The sequence below is a fragment of the Archocentrus centrarchus genome (genome assembly GCF_007364275.1).
Source record: "Archocentrus centrarchus isolate MPI-CPG fArcCen1 chromosome 18 unlocalized genomic scaffold, fArcCen1 scaffold_23_ctg1, whole genome shotgun sequence".
Lineage (NCBI taxonomy): Eukaryota > Metazoa > Chordata > Actinopteri > Cichliformes > Cichlidae > Archocentrus > Archocentrus centrarchus.
The window spans coordinates 4,861,232-4,883,080 of NW_022060145.1; the positions used below are offsets into that span (position 1 = coordinate 4,861,232).

General features: G+C 40.7%; 1 protein-coding gene across 3 annotated transcripts in view; it reads right to left on the reverse strand.

Annotated features, from left to right (window-relative positions):
* Nucleotides 1-9,983: 9,983 nt before the first annotated feature.
* The window catches only part of plcb3 (phospholipase C, beta 3 (phosphatidylinositol-specific)), a 55,177-nt gene continuing 43,311 nt past the window's right edge, over nt 9,984-21,849 (reverse strand). For 2 of the 3 annotated variants that reach the window (XM_030722619.1, XM_030722621.1), the window contains exons 24-34: nt 20,590-20,693; nt 20,345-20,486; nt 19,457-19,498; nt 19,174-19,295; nt 18,923-19,032; nt 18,533-18,692; nt 17,625-17,701; nt 17,079-17,168; nt 16,907-16,964; nt 16,591-16,677; nt 9,984-15,559 (exon numbers count right to left, since the gene is read on the reverse strand). In XM_030722619.1, the coding sequence (XP_030578479.1) occupies nt 15,266-15,559; nt 16,591-16,677; nt 16,907-16,964; nt 17,079-17,168; nt 17,625-17,701; nt 18,533-18,692; nt 18,923-19,032; nt 19,174-19,295; nt 19,457-19,498; nt 20,345-20,486; nt 20,590-20,693 (1,286 nt within the window). In that variant the 3' untranslated portion in view covers nt 9,984-15,265. The remainder of the gene's footprint in view (nt 15,560-16,590; nt 16,678-16,906; nt 16,965-17,078; nt 17,169-17,624; nt 17,702-18,532; nt 18,693-18,922; nt 19,033-19,173; nt 19,296-19,456; nt 19,499-20,344; nt 20,487-20,589; nt 20,694-21,849) is intronic. The other variant, XM_030722620.1, reaches the window with a different exon arrangement.

Below are 21,849 nucleotides of genomic sequence, written 5' to 3' on the forward strand. Positions count from 1 at the left end.
CGTTTCCCGGGAAACGTTAAGACAGGAAACCGGGAAAAAAGTCACTCGCGTCGATTTGACTTTCAGAAAGAAAAGAAAGCTTCAGAATGTTAAATTTAAGGAAATATTGAGAGAAGGGTTCGTTTAATGCGAAAAGCTTTACTCTTCATTTCAGGCACATTCAGCCTCCGTTTGAGGCTGGCTTCAGCCTTCATCTCAAGCGTTTTAATAGAGGTATTACACAGTTGTACTTTTTTCCTCTTTAATTTGTTGAAATCGTAGGCAATGTGTTTAGCCTAAGGTATTTTGTATTATATAATTTTATATTATTATATATTGTTATATTGCATTATATAGCCTATAAAATATGCCTGCCCTGAACAATAAAGAAATATCTGTTTAACTTCGAGTGTTTCTTTTCCTCGTTTGCAGCCGCTTACTAACAATCATGAATTAGGATACGGGCCTAATGTGTGAAGAAATTATCATGAAATAGATTACTTTAACATATTTTGCTTTTAAAATGGAGTTGAGTAAAATGTGTATTTTTTAGGCTATAAGGATTAGCTAGTTTTTCAAAAGACGATTCACAACAAACCTGCTTTAACCCTCAGACACGGCGTTATAAATTTGCTGTTGCCAGAATGGAAATGACCAAGTCGTAGTGCATTACTCAAGGCCCTGTGTTATGCCATATTATAGTGTAGTACGGTAGTTAACTTTTCAATGACTACAGCGTTCCACTGCTGGAGATATAGTGCAACAGATGTCCCCACGACAGCGTGGCTGAGCCTTTATCAATGCTGTGTGGAGATGAACCGTATTGTTTTGCACCAGCAATTGTAAAATATCTTGGTATAATTCCATGTACAATGCAGGAATATTCGAATTATATTTGTTAAGGGAGTGTTGAGGAACGATACAACACCGCATAGCTCGAGCACTCGAATGCCGAGATGTAGGTTTTATTGCGTTAATCAAGCCGACGTTGCCCCCTACTGGGTATAACAGGACATAGCTGGAAAGCTACCTCTACAATATCAGAATAGGTTTAACCCGACACAGGCTACAGAAGGCCTAATTAAAATAAAAAAATAAATAAACTTTTTCCTGGGATTCCTGGGAAATGGCTCATCTTTTCCCGGGATTTGATTCATGTCATTTTCGGGAAAAATATTAAACCCTAGCGGAGACGCATGTTGGAGACAGTGTGGGACCAAGGGGGCTAACCACTACCACATCTTTTGGGACTGTCAGGTTATAACCAGTTACTGGAAAGAAATAGGTGAACATGTTAATAATATATTTGGAGCTAAAATTCCCCTCAAATGTGAAACAATGTACCTGGGTGACGTACCTGTATCCAAATGGAGCAATGGAGATAAAAGACTACTGAATATGCTACTTGTTGCAAGTAAGAAAGCTATCACAAGAAAATGGTGCAAAATGGAGCCCCCTACAATTGAAGACTGGATAAATATATTACACGATATATATGTCATGGAAAAGTTGTCTTTCTCCCTCAGGATGCAAATAGACAGATTCTATGAAATCTGGACCAAGTGGACTGAGTACGTGAAACCTCTTCAGATGGACTTTCTTTAAGAATATAGTTCAGGACTCAAAACTTTGATTTGCAATGGATGGTATGCTTCTTTTGTTGATGGTATGCTTTTTTTGTTGTATGTTGAGATGTGTTTGATTTCTTTCACTGAAAATACAAAAAAATAAATAAAAAAAAAAGTTGAAGTACTGGTTCATCTTCTTTACTTAAAGTAAAAAAGTACAGGCTCTGAGATGTACTCAAAGTAGTAAAGTTAAAGTAGTTCTCTGGAGGACATTTCTACCTGTTATTGTTATGTAAAGCTAACTGAACCTCATTATATATTATTGTAATAATATAAAATAATACATGAGAATACAAATGTTATTCCAGTCTAAATTTTAATTCTAATGAATGCACTCAGCTTGAATCTGTTATGTAGGACACAAACTGTGAAAGGGAATTTAAACACAGCTCTATTCTCTGTGTCCTCCATAGTAGAGGGTGACTGTGCCTCCACCTAAACACAAACATGAGGATACTCAGGGGTTACAGTGGGATTCAGAAGGTGGAGGAACCCTAAGATCAGCTGTAGTGGCTCCATGTGGGGAGAAGAATCACAACTTTCTATTGTGAGCTCCAGTAAATGATGTTGGTGTGCAGGCTGTGATCAGCTGACCTGCTGCTGCTGCTCTGAGGTTTACTGCTCTGTGTGGATGAACTGAAGATGTAACCCAGTATTTCACAGCTATCTGAGCTGATCTCCATCCCCTACACTGACAGCATACAGGCTGAATACATGTTGGATTCAGTGAATGAATCTCAGCATCAGCAGCTTTGATTCAAACTCATCTCTGCTGCACTGATGTAACCTGTAACTCTGACCATGAACACAGCCTCTGTGCACCAACACAGAGGTTTACTGTAAATACAGTACAACAAGCTAACCTGTTTATTACGTACTAAACTGCAGTATTGTCATACAATCTTTGAATAGCACAAAGTCAGCATACTTGAGTTTGTTTTGCACTCCTTACCTTTAAATCTAACCTCTCTTCTTCCTCTCCTGTTGTCTTTCTCCATCTCTGAGTTAACTTCTCTCTCTTTGCTCTCCCTGGAAATACAGCAGCTCTTCTTTTAGCTAGCAGACACATTGTGTGACAAACTGCACACACTTTGTGTGTTTGCTGTTGAGCATTTAGAACAGTTGCATTTACCTGCTCGCTCCTCTTCAGTAGCGCTAGCTAAGCTGTTTATGTCCCGCGAGCACAACTTACGGACTCGGCCCGGCCCACTGTAACCCCTGATTATAGCGCTATAAATGAGACATAAATTATATGGGTTTGCTTATTTAATCCATTTGTAAGCCCCGGTGATGGAGGATACGCCAGTACAATTGTCTCTTATATGTTATTATTTTTCCGTTTAGGCTCAGATCGTTTGACGTTTGATGGCACACCGACCGGAAATAAAAGCTTTTCTCTGACGTCTTAAAAAGTAACGAGTCTGTTTTGAAAATGTAAGAAGTAGAAAGTACAGATACTCGTGTAAAAATATAGGGAGTAAAAGTAAAAAGTACTCAGAAAAATAAATACTCAAGTAAAGTACAGATACTTAAAAAAAAAATCTTCTTATCTACAGTAACGAAGTATTTGTACTTCGTTACTTCCCACCTCTGGTGACACAGTCACACAGGTGGTCTTTTAAACAATATCATGGTGCAGCAGGGTTCCAGGGAGCCATAATGCTTCTTTTTTAAACAAAAAGCCCCCTTTTTACCCAAAACAACAGTTGGGTGGCTCTCTTTATTCGGAGTGCTGCTAGGAGCATTATACAATGGCCGATCGTTTTAGAAACAACAGCAACAGCTGGTTTGTCTTTATTATGTATGTTTCACGATAGCTGTTAGGCTCATTAAACAAAGACATGTAGTCTGTCATAAACAGCATCATACTGGCTGCTTTATTATGTGTTTCACTGATACCTCACACAGAGCGCAGAATGCGCGCCTACTCAATCAGCTGTTTTACTCGCATATTCGACTATTGTATGAGTCTGTCCGTTTTAAGCAGATTTGGAAATTAAACGTGTAATCCTAGTTTCTGTTTTAGCACTGACGCTGTTTCACTGAGCGTGATAAAAGCTGTCAGTTTGGTGAAAACATTATAGCTGCAGAATCTCATCCTTTTTCTGACCACTTTATAAGTTCCACACAGTTTAGCCCATAGTATGATTCAAAGTCAGAATAGAATCTCACACAGGCTGAAACAGTGTCTCAGTTTAAAATAATGAAACATTTCTGCACAGTTTTTCTTCAACAGACGCAACTCAATAGCTGACAGCAGAATAAAGTTGATTACAGGGTGTCGCTAAAACACATCACATCGACACCATGTTTAAATTATTTACAAAAACTCCCACTCCTAAATAACCGTTTCCTGCAGCGTGCAAAGCTTTAGGGTGTTGATAAATCAGAACGCACAGACTATCATGTTTTTCATGTGTAAACTTGTTTTTCTTTTTTTTCCCTGTATTGTAGTCTCCATCGCGCACTCCAAGTATGATGCAGACAGGTCTAGCGACAGCGCACTCACAGTGCTCACGTCGGTGTTTATGTGTTTAGTTACAGCTTATCATCGCTAAACATCGCTACGGCCGCAGACTGGACCAGCAACTACAACAGTCTGACTCCAGGGGACTGTGGCAGGGACTACGCACCATCACGGACTACAAAGCACCACACACACCCCCGGTGAGTGTGGTGCTTCTCTGGCTGATGAACTCAACAACTTCTTTGCGCGCTTTGAGTCGGGAAGCCGACAGCCCGCTGCGCTCCCGGCCGGAGGGGCGGAGACACTCACTGTGACGGAGCGCGACGTGAGGAGGGCGTTTAGACGTGTAAACACCAGGAAAGCGGCTGGACCAGACGGTATTAGTGGACGTGTCCTTAAGACCTGCACTGACCAGCTGGCACCTGTGTTTACAGTGATATTCAACCTCTCACTGAAACTGTGTGTGATTCCCACCTGCTTTAAAAAGTCCATCATAGTCCCTGTCCCAAAGAAACCACACCCCAGCTGCCCCAGTGACTTCAGGCCCATAGCACTCACCTCTGTGGTGATGAAGTGTTTTGAGAGACTCATCAAGACATTTATCACCTCCTCACTGCCCACCACCCTCGACCCACTACAGTTTGCATACCGGCCAGACAGATCCACAGATGACGCCATAACCTTCCTCCTCCACAAGACCCTTTCGCACCCTTTCGCACATAGTAAGGGGAACTATGTGAGAGTGCTGTTTGTAGATTACAGCTCAGCATTCAACACCATAGTTCCCTCCAGGCTGGTCACCCACCTGGAGAACTGGTGCCGGGAGAACCACCTTCTGCTCAACGTCAGCAAAACAAAGGAACTGATTGTGGACTTCAGCAGGAAGCAGCAGAGGGACTACCATCCACTTGTCATCAGTGGGGCTGAGGTGGAAAGAGTGGACACTTTCAAATACCTGGGAGTGACCATCTCACGGGACCTGTGGACTCATCACATAAACATCACTGTGAAGACGGCCAGACAGCGTCTCTACCTCCTCAGGCGGCTGAGAGACTTCAAGCTCCCACTCAAGGTGCTCAGGAACTTTTACACCTGCACCATCGAGAGCATCATGCGTGGGAGCATCACCACCTGAATGGGAAACTGCACTAAGCAGGTCTTCATGGCCCTAAAAAGGGTGGTTCATTCAGCTGAACGGACCATCAGAACCACCCTCCCCAACCTGCAGGACATTTACACCAAGCAGTGCAGGCTGAGGGCCATGAAGATCCTAAAACAGCCCAGCCACCCTGGACACTCTCTCTTCTCCCTGCTCCCATCAGGCCGGCGTTACCGCTGCCTGAGGACTAAGACTGAAAGGCTGAAGAAGAGTTTTTACCCACAAGCCATCCGTCTGCTCAACTCTGAGCCCTAACTGGACCATTATTGCACTATGTAAATATTATAATATTCTATAGTTCCGTGTAAAAGTGTGTATAGTATATAGTGTATAGTGTGAATTACTTATTTTTATTTTTATTCTTCTTATTTATATGTGTGTGTATATATGGTTGCAGGTACAAAGTACATTTCACTGTGCATTGTACTGTGTATAACTGCGCATGTGACGAATAAACACTATCTTATCTTATCAGTTATGTTGTGCCGGTCTCTCATCATTATTATTAGTTTGACATGTGAATTACACGCGTTGTCTGGTATTGAAGGTGGTTAGTAACGGGACACCGTGACTGAGATGACTGTAGCAGCTAATGGCCTAGGGCAGGGGCCGGCAACCTTTAATACGGAAAGAGCCATTTGAACCCGGTTTCCACAGAAAAGAAAACACTGAGAGCAGCAAATACTAGCGGAAGCCGGGCAGCCGCTTTTATTTTAATATTTCAAGATCACAATAATGTTCCAATTTAAAACTACAACAAAAACCGAACTGACAAAAATAAAATGCACTTCAATTGGATACTTATAATTTAGTTCCGCAGACCGCACAGAGCCGCAGCTTAAGCCTGAAAGAGCCGCATGCGGCTCCGAGCTGCGGGTTGCCGGCCCCTGGCCTAGGGTCAAAGTAGCTGTTTAAGGGCACAGCTTAATTTTGGCATTAAAAGCTGCCATTCCTGTACTTAACCACTGAGAAGGTCAGGATTTCAACAGTTGGTTAAAACTCTGTGTTAGCTTTCTCCACTGGTGTGTGTTACAGTACTTTGTACACAACTGTAGTAAATTCTCTGGTCTGCTTCTCTGTTAAAACCATAGGTCTCACAGAATGGATTAAAAAAATAATGATTTATTATCTAACTGTGCAACCCCCATGAAGGATCCTCTACATTCCTTAATACTAGAAATATGATTCTTCTACTTGCTCAAGGCAAAAATAGAATTTCTTGGTTTTCATAACCCTCTTTGTCTGCGTATGTACCCATTATTGTAGTGAATTGTAGCAGTCTGTCAGTTTTTATTGGTGTATTGGTGGGTGCATATGTGCACGCCTTTATGTATATTTTCTTTTAATCAATGTGACCCTAATTACAGCACATAAAAAACAAGACAAGACAAGGTCATTTTTTTTTAATTTGCCCAATTCTTTTATTGATGTTTGAATTTAACACTTTAATTTCTTGGTCTTTGTTTTTTGATTGCTCTTTTTTGGTCCAATTCAATTTTATTTATTGAGCCCCAAATCACATCAAGAATTATGCTTTATTGATGTGATTACTATTTTGACTGTTGGTAATTATTGTTGGGTCTTTACCTTAGAATCAAAAGCACCTTGAGGCGAGTCTCCTCAAGGTGCTTTATCTTGTGAGACCCTACAATAATTACACAGAAAATCCAGCAGTCAAAACAACCCCTATGAGCAAGCACTTGGCGACGGTGGGAAGGAAAAACTCCCTTTTCACAGGAAGAAACCTTCGGCAGAACCAGGCTCAGGTAGGGGTGGTCATCTGCCGCGACCAGTTGGGGCTAGTTGGTAGCTCACTGTTTATTCTTTGGTGGTAGAGAAATTTACGGGATTGAGGTCAGAGATTAGAACAATGATCCTTCAGGATCTTTGAAATAGCTGGATAAATCTCTTCCTCTTAAATGTGATGAAAAAAGATCAGGGACTGGGACCTGCCCCATCCTGGGGTTTTGGGTCCTGCGGGAGCAACAGCAACAGAGGATGTGGATGGCTGTGGTTCTGTAGCCAAGACAGACTGGTGTTTGGGACCTGCATTAGCCCGGGGTCTGGGAACTGGGTCAGGCCGATATTTCCTCACTTCAAGAGGCATTTTCAGGTTATCAGAGTTCATCATCAAGTATGACCCAATTACGACGCGACCGTCTGGCTTTTTTGTTTGATATTCTGATCATCGTTGGATCAAGGGTCATGTCTGTCTTCTGGTTCTTGTTTTCAAACTTCTCTGGCTGCAGCGAAGGGAAGCCTGACCGTAGAAAGATGGAAGAATTCATTTCACCCAATTCTGGTGTGACTGCCTCCTTTGTCACTTTGCTGGACTCAGATGGGTTCTGGACCTCCTTTCGGCCTTCCATCATCATCAGGTCTTTCTTCACTGAATGATTATTTTCCAGGGTAACAGGTCTATTTTCTCTGTTACTGACTTCTGCAGCCAAGACAGGCTGGGGTCTGGGACCTGCAGCATCCTGGGGTGTGGGACCTGCGGCAGGCTGGGGTCTGGGACTTGTGGCAGGCTGGGGTCTGGGACCTGCTGCAGCCCAGGGTCTGGGACCTGCTGCATCCTGGGGTCTGGGACCTGTGGCAGCCCAGGGTCTGGGACCTCCGGGAGCCCAGGGTCTAGGACCTGCGGCAGCCCAGGGACTGGGGCCTGCAGGAGCCCAGGGTCTAGGAACTGGGTCAGGCTGGTATTTCGTCACTTCGACAGGCATTTTCAGGTTATCAGAGATCGTAGAGTGTAACCCAAATACGATCCGTCTGACTGACTTATTTTTTGATTTTCTGGCCATCTTTGGTCCAGGGGACATGTCTGTCTTCTGGCTCTTGTTTTCCAACTTCTCTCGCTGCAGCGGAGGGAAGTCTGACAATGGAAAGATGAAAGAATTCATTTCACACTCACATGGGCAGCACGGTGGCGTAGTGGTTAGCACTGCTGCCTCACAGATAGAATACCATCTGGAAGGCCTGGGTTCGATTCCACCTTGGCCCAGGCCTCTCCCTCTCTCTGTGTGGAGTTTGCATGTTCTCCCCGTGCTTGCGTGGGTTTCCTCCGGGTACTCCAGTTTCCTCCCACATTCCAAAGACATGCACTTACTGGGGTTAGGTTAATTGGCTACTCTAAATTGCCCATAGGTGTGAATGTGAGTGTGAAAGGTTGTTCGTCTTTCTGTGTTGGCCCTGTGACAGGCCGGCAACCTGTTCAGGGTGTACCCTGCCTCTCGCCCTATGACAGCTGGGATAGGCTCCAGCCCCCCCGCGACCCTGACCAGGATAAGCGGAAGCGGATGGATGGATGGATGGATGGACTCACAGGCATGTCCCTCAGTCTCAGAGGTGGGTTGGTCTACCATGCTCTTCTCTCGCTGCAGCGGAGGGAAGTCTGACAATGAAAAGATGAAAGAATGTATTTCACACTCAGAGACATTTCTCTCAGTTGCAGAGGTGGGTTGGTCTGCCATGCTCTGAGTTTCTTCCAGTGGTTCCAAGCCTCTAGCTGGAGGTGGGGGCTCCAAATCACGTTCTGCTTGGGGCCTAACAGTGGCGGTCCTAGCCTGTTTGGCGCCCTGGGCGAGCAACCCATCAGGATTCAGGTTCACACAAATACTGTGAATTAATGACCATTTTTACAGTATTATAAATAAGGATGGGAATTGATAAGAATTTAGGGATTCCCATTCCATTATCGATTCCTTACAAATTCTCTTATCGATTCTCATTGGGTTAGTGAATAAAATATACCACAAATGGGTTGGTTTGCATTAACTCTTTTTAATGTAAAGCAGAACAAAATTAAAACTGGTATAAAAAAAACAAAAAAAAACAATAATTCCTTTTTCAAAATTAATACTAGTAATATTTTAACATAAAATACAACCGCAAGGTGAAGAAGCAGCCTCTGAGCCAGCCAGACTCTGGCAGTCCTCACCAACTACAGGACAACAGGAGATGGAGATTATTCATACTCATACAGTACAGTGAAAGCAGTACAGCCAAATAGGGTTGTAACTATTGATTATTCTATTGATTGAGTGATCGAATTAGAAGTACTTTTTTTGTATTAACAATTCATCTGTATTTTTTGACTTCCATACTGCAGTTTTTTGCTGTGTGAAACAAACAGCGGTGGATGGAGCAGCTACAAAGTTCTCTTTCCTTCACTTTGGCACTTACTGATCAGGTGGTTGATGAAGGACCTGCAGCTGTTTCAAAATAAAGGTTTTAACGGTGGTTACAGGAAAAAGCGCTGCTGTTTTAGACGCCAGAAATATGCGTCCACATACACCTCAGAAAGTATATAGCTGCACCCCTGGTCCCAGCCACACCATGATCCTGGTTGGATATGTGATTAAAATGATGGATGAATGGATGCTAGATTACATTAAACTCAATCACAGGAGTTTCTTGTTTAGTGGTACAGTACCTGAGAAAGCTTGATACCAGTTTCTCTTGACAATTTGTTATCTCTACTTGCTGCAAATAGTCTGAATTTAAGAGGGTGTGAAGGTAATGCTCTGACTCAGTCATTCAATTAATTCAAAACCCATTACAGAGCAAAAGGTGTTAAATAATAGACACTTTTCATTACAAATGAATGGAAGGAACTGTAAGGGCCACCAAAACCCTGGGAAAAATTTACATTAATGGCAAATGAACCATGAGCAGTGAGGAAAATGCTGCAAACTTGTTAGTGATGGTGAACAAGTGCTGTTCATCACAAAGACCAATCAAACAAAACAAGAAAGGTTAAGCTCCATGACAGGAGGTTAGAAGTTTATTACTGAATGCTCAGTCTTATAATCAGTTATGAAGAAACAATATAGTATTACATCCAGATCATTGTGTAGTTTTCCCTTTATATCTGACAGTCATATACTACATATACAGTGTCAACAAGACTGGCTACACATCTTGTATAATATATCACATGCTGTCTTCCACTATCGGGGGGGGGGCATGATAGCCAGAGGCCGTAGGGCCGGCCTGAGGGAGCCTTGTCACACCAAATGTCCATGAAGACTAAAATCAAGGAGTGTTTGTGTGTGATGCTGAAGTGAACATAGTGTCCAATGTTACGTTGATGTGTTTGTGTCAGAATACAATGGTATGTGTGTGTGTCTGAATGAGATTTTATGAGGTAAGCAGGACAGAAACAAAAGGTTAAAGCTCAAAGCCCCCCCAGGCTCTGTGCTGGTGGGAAGGAAAGTCGCTAACAGCACTAGCACACGGACCGCCAAAGCTGCCTAAACATATGGATACATTCAACTAGAACAGTGCCAATGTTCAGAATGGAAACCATTAAAGATCCTGAAAATAGTTATAATTTAAGACTCGTGACTTTTTTAACACGTTTACAGAAAATCTAATCAAAGTATTGACTCTAGTAACCCTATGACTAATAAAAAAAATGCTAATCCTTTAGCATAAAGTAAGACCAAATAAATTAATTTCAGTGGTAACCTAGTATTATTTTCATCTGACTATAAATTAAATGTCTAATCTAGAGGCCAGACTGTAATCGACACAGGAATGCTTTGGGCTAAATGCTAATATTGTCATGCTAACAACTGATTTCTTAGCAGAAACGCTTTATGACTAGCAATATTAATAAACTGGCAGTAAACACAAGGTTTAGCTGAGCCCTATGGGAACGTCATTTATTCCCGTTTATGTGTTTACTCAAACTGGAAGTAGTGAAAAAAATTTGACAGTCACCAGAGTAACATAATTTTATGCATCACATTTAAAAGGTTAACAGGTCACACACCACAGATTTGTGATTTATAACTTCCTGATTAATTAGCCAGCTACTGTAACCATCTGTTCTTTTGAGATTTACACTATACAGTGCGAGAGCCACCAGATGCCCCCCGCCTACTATAGGCCAAACTAGCAAAATGTCATCACAGTCATTTCACGTTAAATCACAAAGGGCATGAGACGCTTTTTCAAATTGTTCATTTCGTGTTTAGTGGTGACTCAAACAAAATGGATACAAATTTTGGTGAGCGTTTAGTTATGTACGGGTGACGCGCGTGGAACGTGACATGTTAAACTCAAACGGAGAACTTAACATTGCATTTGCAGGGGATAATGAAAATCTGAAGAATTTGGATTTTTAATAAAGGTTTAAAAAAAAATATGTAGATGTAATAATCGCTGTATGTGTGACGATGTTTACGTAAAGTTGGCCCCACCTGAGGGTACATACAGACATATATACATACGCTACAATCATATTAAGAAGACTGGACTCATCCTCTTTATCCCATAGCCTCAGCAAGTGAGCACATCAATTTAGGTCAAATAAATTGCTGTCCGTTAGACCTGTAAACTGTTTTATCACCTTTGTCTTAGCTCACCTACAAAGACACTGTACATCAACTGTAACGCCACTGACAGCCATCTAGAACTGACAACATGCATTTCTACAGTAGAGTAAGAGTCCACATATCAAAAGCCTGGCAAAGAAATTCATTTGAAATACTATATTTGTATAAGTAGCCTACTTATGGGCTTGCATTTTCCATACAGATACGATTCTTAAAATTTTTTCCTCACACATTAAAGCAAAGAAGAGTTTCATTAGTACACTATTCCACAAAAAAAAAAAAAAAAAAATTCTCAGATCTGCTTCAATTTTTTTTTTTTGTTGAATGATTTCTCACTAAATTTTAGAAATCTAAAAACTATCATTTAGTATATGATGACAAGTTCCATCCAAAAACAGAAAAAGAAGCTTCTCTTAATGAAAACAGTACAAAAATCCAAGTCCAAAGTGCAAAGAGGAAAACCTTTCTGTTGTCAATTCACAAATGTACACAAAATAAACAACTGCTGATACACAAAAAGTAAAATCCTTAGTTAGTAGTTGCATTGATGTCGGCGTCACAGGAACTAAATGTTTTTAATTACACATAAAACAGAGTAAAAGTGCATTTAAACATGAAGAGATGAAAAATGGGATGTTTGTTTTGCGCAATAATAAAAAATGGAAAAACCTCGAGTACCTGATAGTTATGACTTTTTCACGTTCAAGGACAGTAGGTAGTGTTAACTGGACTTGGAATGTGTTGACTGTTGTTTCTCAGTGCTCTTTTCTCTCTTCGCTCTCCCTTCAACGCCAACGAGCTGAGGCAGATGGCCAGCCTCAAAGGGCGTGGTCAACCTGAAGGTTCGTTCCTGTTAAAAGGGGGTTTTTTTCTTCGCCACTGTCACCCAGCGCTTACGGTGGTTGAGTTTTTCCCTCTACTATATTATAGGATTTTGATATTAATGTGTAAAGGCCCCTGAGATGATTTGTGCTGTGATTTGGCACTATAAAGTGTACTGAATTAAATGACTTTGACCAAGCTAACTTTTAAAGCAGACTGCCTGCAAGTAGTATGTCGATATTTTTGGCAAATAAACATTTTGAGACTGGTGAGAGTTTCACCTCTGAGACCACTGCAGAAAATAAAGGCTCAGAGTCTTTAACACACTGTAGACAAGTAGGCACGCACATCTAGGTACACTCCATGCAGCATGGGACAGGGAATTATCAGAGCTCAAGAGGTTGTCACGGCTGTCCTGCTGTTGACCTATATGCAACACCAACAAAATCAAATCGGCTTTTGGCTTCAAAGATTTCCGTTTGTGGGACAAAGAGTGCCATTAAATTGTCAGGTACTTTAAAATGCCAAACAAAAACAACACACATACTGAGTCTGTGATGGGGACTTGATATGAAGATTTTCATTTTTCAGCAGCCTGAATGGACACCGTTTTCCATCAATTAATCACAAGAAAACAAAAAAAGTTGTTGAAATTCAGTTTCAAAAGATAATAGATTACATGTGTGTGTGAAGGGGGTAATCAGACAGACAGGCAGGCAGCCAGTGCTCATTGAAGGACAGAGGTAGGAGAGGACAAGACAGGACGCCCAAAATATCATCTAAAAAATTATTTTCTTTGAGAAAACATTCAATTGAAACCCTCAGCTGACTCTGACCTCTCTGACTTCCATCTTTCACCAGCACTTGTGGTCAGTAGTAAAATTCACATACAGCTAAATACCTACACAGTATGCATACACAAAGTACCATCATTTCCCTCTTGGATGTGGATGAGAAAAGAAATCAAACAAAGGCTGCTGCTGCTAAATTGCCAAAAAAAGAAAAAATATATATACACAGCAAAACAGGGATTTTTGGAGCTTTGGTAGAGAGAAACTGATACTTAACTTATATGTACCATTCAGTTTGTGCATGACAATCCCACACACCATTTTTGGCTATCCAGCACACTGAAGAAACTGTGTGGGAAGGGCATATTTAACATAACATACAATCTATATGTACCATTCTCATGTCCACTTTTAAAAAAAAATGGAAACGTGCTAGTGGGATTTTTGAGGCTTTAGTGAAGTTTAAGCAGCATAAAATAATTAATACCACACTAATACTGAGCCTTAATTGTAAGGGAAAGGCATGCTTCTATGCATTTTACCAAAAATTAAAAAAAAAAAAAAAAGAAGGACATGCATTTTTACATTAAGATATCATAGTGCAGCTTTGGGCCATCATCAGAAAACTGCCTTCTACAGTAGTGATGCTACTTTAGCTTTTGACATCCTTCGCCAGACCGCCAAAGTGGCAAACTAACCGCACCAACAGAAATGCACACACACACATACACACACACTCTCTCAATTTAGTAGGAAGTATTACTGTCCCCAAAAGCAGATGCCTCATCAAGAGATTAACTTCTGCCCACACAAACACACACACACACACACACACACACACACACACACACACACACACACACACACACACACACACACACACACACACACGAATTCCCTTGTGGAGTTTAGTAATCTCTGATGTTTGGAAAATTACTGAGGATTGTCCCTATTGTGTGTTAAATACATGTCTGTATGGAGCAGACTGGATGGGATGAGGATTTTAGAGACTTTGGGCTTCTGAACCAATAAACTGTGTATGTGAGCGCATGCGAGTGTGTGTGTGTGAGAAGAGAGAGACGCCTACATGTTTTAGAAAGTGAGTGTTGCATCACCAAAACCCCTCATAATTTGTAGCCAGATGGATGTCTGCTCATGTCCCCTCCTCCCCTGCCCCTTGCCCATTGGCTGCAATTTGATTGAAGGTTAAAGGACAGAGACTTCATCCCAGCCAATGACACTGCAAATCCAGGTGTGTATGCGCACGCATGTGTGTGTTGGGGTGCAATCTAATAGGATTATCAGGCCACATGTGCAGGCAGCTCAAATCACCAATTAAAAGAAAAATAAAAAAAATTAAAGCTCTAGCCCCGCTTGGTGGTCAGCTGCTGTCATTACAGCTAAAAGTTAAGCTCTATAAATCAGGTTTAAAATCCCTCTTTTCCTACTTTTCCCCTCTTGATACTCTTTACATTTTTATAACAATTGAGAAAGATAGGAAAAAAAAAATCTCCTTTGACTGTCTTTGAATTTTCCCCCTCATCTGTCTGAAGAAGATAAAGATGTCACAAAGTAATGCTGATCAAATTTGTAGTGAGAATTACCTTTGCCATCACTGTCAGCTGCTCAAGACGACAAGATATGTGGTTTATAACTACACCCCTCTCTCTGCACAGGTTAAAGCTTTCCAGAAATGTCCAAAAGAGGTTAAAGTCATTATAAGCTTGAACGAAAGATCACTGACCACACAAAAATGGAAGTGATGGCGGGGTGGGGTGGTCGGAAAGGATGTGATATTAAAAGCAAAATTTACAAATACCAAGGGGGGCAAAAAAAAACAAAAAACAATAAAACATAACTCTGGTTATGATTCTAATGAATTATTCCAACAAAATCCATGTCTTTTGTCAAAAACAGCAAAATAAAAAATAATATAGCTCTGTAGATGAGACCAAAACAGTCTGGATTTTAAAAAAAAGAATAAAATTAGTAAATATTCTACATCATTACCATCCCACATTATAATCATTATAGACCCCTGTTGAATGTATGTATATTCCTTTGAAGTAGTAAAAATTTTAACTGAACGACATCTCTGCCTCTGACAGGACGGGGGTAGTGGACGACGAAGTGGAATCGGCCAGAGAGGTGGTGCTATTGTCCATGCTCCTGTTCCAAGTGCTCCGACTGGGCGTTGATGAGGGCGTGGAGCAGTTGGAGGGTGGGCCCGAGCCTGTACTGGGACTGCTATGATTGGACAGCTTGTCCTTTCGGAGAGATTTGTTTTGGAGCTCTATTTGTAGGTGCTGGCAGATTTCCTCGGGTAGCTGCCGATACTCCTCCTCTAGATCCTGATCCAACTGAGACTGAAGCTAGAGGAGAGACAACAGTTGAATATTAACTAGTTTTAAATTCTTTGAGGAACAGCTTTGGGAAAATTTTTTATTCCCTAGTGTCACAATGCTCGGAAATGACTAGCCTAGCATAGAATAGAGAACACTGACTGTATATAAAAGATGGACTAGGCCATTTTGACAGTTTTTTTTGGGGGGGGGGGGGGGGGGGGGGGGGGGCTGTAACATCCTACCCATTTTAAATTAGATGTCATGAGTGAGGGGTGTGTCCGACAAAGTAAATGCTTTTCTAAAGACTGAGGTCACAGATGAAGTTGGAAGTAAGGTCATTTTTTGCATTGACTTATAAACAACTGACCTCATATTTGCAACTAGTAAAGTCTCCACCTGCTGGTAATTAGAAAGAATGCAGGTTTAAGGAACTTCTGCACGAGCTTCACTTTTCTGAATCTAAGGCTATAGTAAAAATGTTGGAGGCTATGTTCAAAATAAGCCTATGGCCTTATTTTTGTGTTTTATGGACGCGTTATGGGCTCTAACTATAAAACAGTCCAGTACATAAGTAATTATTACATTTCTGTTTATAGAGTTGCCTTAAGGGCAGCATGGTGGTTAGCACTGCTGCCTCGGAGCAAGAAGGTCCTGGGTTTAAATCCAGGCCTGGGCCTTTCTGTGTGGAGTTTGCATGTTCTCCCCAATTTCCTCCCACAGTCCAAAGACATGCAGTTATTGGGGTAAGATTAACTGATAATTCTAAATTGCCTATAGGTGTGAATGGTTGTCTGTCTCTCTGTGTTAGCCCTGTGGCAGACTGGCGGCATGTCGGGCTGTACCCTGCTTGTCGCCCTATGTCATCTGAGATAGTCTCCAGCCCCTGCAACCTTGAGAAGGATAAGTGGAAGAAAATGGATGGATAGAGTTGCCTTAAATCAGCTTTGCATGTATTTGCAACTTTGGACAAGTTCCTGGGTTTAGCCAACAGGATGACAAAGATATTTTAGGTCTTCATAGGCAAATGGGACTGTGTTGTTTATGCTTTTTCTGCTCACCTGTGGAAACTCCTCATCTATGTGTTTTTGCACCTCCCGATGTCTCATCAGCAGCTTCTCTTCTCTCCTGGCCTGCGCCTCCTCCAGCTGGTGAACAGAAAGAAAGGAGCAAAAAAAAAAAAAAAAAAAAAAAAAAAAGGGAGAAAACAGTGAGTAACAAGCGACAGAGAAAAGGTAAAGAAGATAAAGGTGTGAGGGGAGTGGAGTAAAGTTGATGACAACAACAAATATGGGCCATAACACAAGATAAACGGACTTTGTCGAGGGCTGTTGGTGATAAGAGAGCAAGAGTGCGCATGCTAGTGTGAATACTTACCCCACGGATTAAGGAGACAGAATCTTGAATATGTTTCCTGTTAATCTCATTCAGTTCCCTAAAGAAACAAATATAAGAATGAAAAGGAGAGTGGGGAAATAATTTTTAAATACCAATAGTCATCTCACATGATCATGTTAAAAAAAATAAATGAGGAGGAAGCATTTATTACGATTCAGCCTTGTCTTTTTCACGGTTCTTGGCTTCGCTGATGCTGTTTTGTCGTTTCCTGTCCAGGATCTTCTGGAGCTCTTTCTTCTCCCTGCAGACACAGTTACACACATGTATCAGATCTTCTTTCTCACTCAGGTCCCTTTTTTTTAAAGGTTGTTCATGCTAAATAATCAGAATGTAATGGTAAACTTTATTTATAAAGCACCTAACAAGACAAGAAAAAAAAAACAGCAAATTCTCTCTTTTTTTGGTTTCAGTAAGAAGTCTGGCTGCTGCATTTTAAACCTTGTTGGCTCAAACAAGTGTATAATAGTGAATAGTGGGTGAATTAGATCCATCAGGGCCAATGATGTTTGTGCTGATCCGGGATGTTCTCTGTCATCCTGCATTTAATATTGGGATACAGTCATTCACTGCACTGAATTCAAGAATGTCAGTGGGGTTAGTGGAAAAGCACAGCCGCGTGTCATCTGCACAGAAGTGAAAATTCACAATATGCTTGCAGATGACAGTCCCAGGGGGTAACGCGTATGGATGAACTTACTTGTCACACATCTCCTTCACTTTCTTCACCTGAGCCTCTTGGCATTCTTTGGCTATCTCCTTTAACTTCTGGTAAGCCTAAAAAACACACGCCAGAAAACAACAACCTGTTAGCAAATCACTGCAGAGGCACAGAAATGCCACGAAGCTTCTGACAGGTCATTTAAAACTACAGACAGGGCGTCCGAGTGTACAAAGTGTCTCAAGACTGCAGTATGCTGTGATGACTTTTATACAGTTGTGTGAAAAAGAAAGTTTTGACAGGAGTCATAATTGCTGTGAAAAACTAAGTACACCCCACGACTCAACCACCGTTAGCATGAATAATTTGAAGTAACTTGAAGTAAATGTTTTCTGTATGACTTTATCAGCTTCTCACATCATTGTGGAGGAAATTTGGTTCACTCTTCTTTACAATGTTGCTTCAGGTCATTGAGGTTTGCAGACTTTCATTTGTGCGCAACTCTCTTAATGTGCTTGGAATCATTGTCTATCATTTTTTTCCCCCTAATTGTACTGTCAAACTTTAACATTAACATGAGGCCTGTACAGTCTGTACTGTAGCTCTTGGGGTTTTGGCACTTTCTCTGAGCACTGCACGGTCTGAATTTACTGGGATGTCCACTCCTGGGAAGATTGTGAGATTGTGTTAACACACATCTGACTGTTCCAGACCAGCAAGCTGACAAAACCTCTGCTTTTCTAGAGATGTTCACACTGATAATCAAGCGCATTTGATTAGCAGCATTGCTGAACCTGACTGCTACTTACCCTTTTAATTCTTATGGGAGCAATGAGAGTATACCTAGTTTATACTTAGTTTTTCACAGGACTGTACATGCAGAAGGTGTGTGTGTGTGTGTGTGTGTGTGTGTGTGTGTGTGTGTGTGTGTGTGTGTGTGTGTTTACCTCATGCAAGTGTGTTTTTTGCTTCTCTTTTTCAACTATGAAGAGCTCTTCACGAAGTTTTAGGAGTTTCTCCATGTGCATATCCCTCAGCTGATTCTTCTGCTTCTCAAGCTCCTCATCCAACGCAGACAGCTCACTCTGTGCATGTTCCTGGGACTCACTGAGGTACACAATGAAGTGACGATAATTAAGCTGCAACAGTTTTGTTTAACATCTTTTATCTGACATCGCCTTCTTCTTAACACATCATGACTGACTTTTACAGTTCCATATTGCCATCAGTTGATAACACTGATTTCTATCGTTGGTTCCTTTTTCAAAATTTTGGATTTTTTTTTCCAATATTAGTGAAAAAAATAGTGCCCAGTTACACCCTGCATACATCCTTACTTTTTCTTGATACTACGTTTGAGGTTTTTCTCAATCTGGCTGCGTCTCCTCTGGGTGTCAGAATGAAGCTGGGTGTTTTTGCTCTTCAGCTCCTTACTCAGATTAGACACCTACACACACACACACACACACACCACAAAAAACAATTAAAACCAATGAATTTTTGCAGCACAAAGGCAATAAGGAACAAACTGATGCATTATACTAGGTCCTACAATTAAATACATCTGCACCTAAATTTGAATGCTTACATCTGTTTGTACCTTCTTCAAGTGTTTCTTACGCAGCTCTTTGAGTTCTTTTCTCTGGCTTTTAATCAGCTTCTCGTATTTTTTCTCCTGCTTTAGATCCTCTACAGAATGAACCTGGATATCTGAGAAACAGACAGACCAGTGTAAATCTTGTTGGAAAGTTGGCATTTCCATCTTGGCCAGCTCCAACGTGAAATCATTTTTCCACACTCAGCTCTGCGTGACAAATAATTTGACTAATTTCTGTGGAATGAGTGAAATGAATATGCTGGCATGACCTTACCTGTCAGGACAGTAGCTATGAGGTCCTCCTTCAGAGCTGGTGCTACACACAAAGAGAAATAAACACAAGAGGAGAAGCACGCACACACAGTGAAATGGATGATGGACATATGAATCAGATGCAGACAGCAAAAAAAACAGCTCTGAGCCCACTGCTAGGGAAAAATAAGACACTCTTATGGAGCTTTTAAGAAAGTCTTATTTTGAAAAGCCAAGTGCTTTAACTCACTAAAAGCTGACAGAGCAGAAGTGGAAATTGCACAACACAATGACAATATGTTGTTTCACTTGTGAAAGAGTCTAAACAAATGCTCCTCCTCCTTTAACGACACACAGTTACTGAATAACAGCCGATATTTCTTTATTAAAGAGAAAAGATGAACACGTCAGCTAATTTTAGCATATAATACAGTCTTGGATCAAGTTTGCTCAATGCTAAAATAAAATACACAATCTGATATGCACAATCATATATAGTGTGGTTATTGTTCCTACAAAATCAGCAGTAATAGAGTTTCAATCCTCGCAATTCAACTCAGCTCACTGTTTTCAGTGCCTGCGCCTATTGTAATACTGGAAAGTTGGCCATAAGTCACATGAAATAAAACATGCCTGGATGTTAAATTATGACCACCATCTTTTATTTAATATAAAAAAAAATATATGAATGTTGATCCTGTACATAGAGATAAAAATCTTTTTTCCCGGCACATTAAAAATGCCTCTTTGTACCTCATTTTAATACCTGAAAATATTCATAAAGTAGAAAAGGTACTTCCAGCAGCTTAATTAAAAGTACTGTATTTCATTAGATAACAAGTGAAGGGGTGTGCGGGTAAGTGGAATCTACACACTTAATCATTTAGACAAGGTTAGCGGGCATCTCTACCTGGTGCAGGTAACTTGAGGATTTCAGGGGACTCGTCAGTTATGGAGTGATGGGAGGATTGGAAAGAGGAGGGGAGTCGACCTCCAGGAATGATTTCAGTCGGTTTCTTGATCTCACTCTCTTTAGGCTGATTGGTGAGAAGCTGGAAAAAATAATGTACAAATTAAAACTTGTAAAAAAAATTTTAAAAAAGGGGTAGAGATTTTTTTTAAAAAAGTGTAGGGGAACTGATGTCATCAACACACCTGTCTCACATCATTGTTTTCTTCTAAGAGACTAGCAAGCTGTGTCTCTCTCTTGTGCTGCTCACTGATGTACTTAATAGGGTTGGTGAGAGCTTCTGCATACTCTGAGGAAGACACACACAAATTAAACACAAAAATAAGATATTTACAACAACTACAGGTTAGTGCAAGCTTTTTTTTAAAAAAAAAAAAAAACCTTTGCAATAAACAATTGCAACTGATCTCTAAGAGTTCATTTCCAGCAGATGTATTTACTTTTTTTATGGCAGGTTCAATTTTTAAAAAATGGATTTCAAAACTAAACTTAAACTCTGTTGTCATATATATATATATATATATATATATATATATATATATATATATATATATATATATATATATATATATATATATATATATATATAAAATATAAAAAAAAAAAAGTAGTCAACGAGTACAGAAGTTGAAAGTGTTAGTTAAAGGTAACAATTGTTACTTCTCAACTGTCTAATAAAGCTTTTTTATGGCTTTATTAGACAGTTCTTTGCAGTGGGGAGAGACAGGAAAGCAGGAGGAGAAACGGGGAAGACACGTGGTAAAGGGCAACAGGCCGGGATTCGAACCTGCGCAGACCGCACTGCCACATGCCCTGAGACACCCTGGCGCCCATCTATGAGATTTTAGAGTTTACTTAACTTCTTATCTATACAGTGAGATAAAAAATAAATATATATTATCCACTATAAAAACAAACTAAATACTGCCAAAGAAAGTAATTGCTCAATAGGTACAACACATAAAAATAAAAAAAAATAAAAAGAAATATCAGCGAGATGACGACCATTAAAAAAAATAATAAAAAAAAAATCCAGATCCAGGCACTCAAGGATGGTTTGAACAAGTAATAAAACACATTTATATAAGTGAGCTAGAAACATAAAATATGCACCAACATGCAGTGGATACACTGGCCTGGGTCATCTGCAGGTGGTCAGAGAGTTGTTTAAAAGTGGTAAGTGACATGTGCAGAGGGGGTTAGTAGATAGAGCTGCCAGGCAGTAGGAAAAGAGGAAGACCACAGAGAAGGTTCACGGATGTAGTGAAGGAGGACATGCAGAGGATTGGTCTGAGAGAGGATGTTAGGGACAGAGTGAGATGGTGGTGAGTGGCGACCCCTAAAGGGAGCGTCCAAAAAAAAAAGACGAAGAAGTTGACTCAGACCGGGTCACATTAGACAAGTGTGAAGTGCTTAAAGGCTGGGCTGTGTGGTGCAGTGATGCA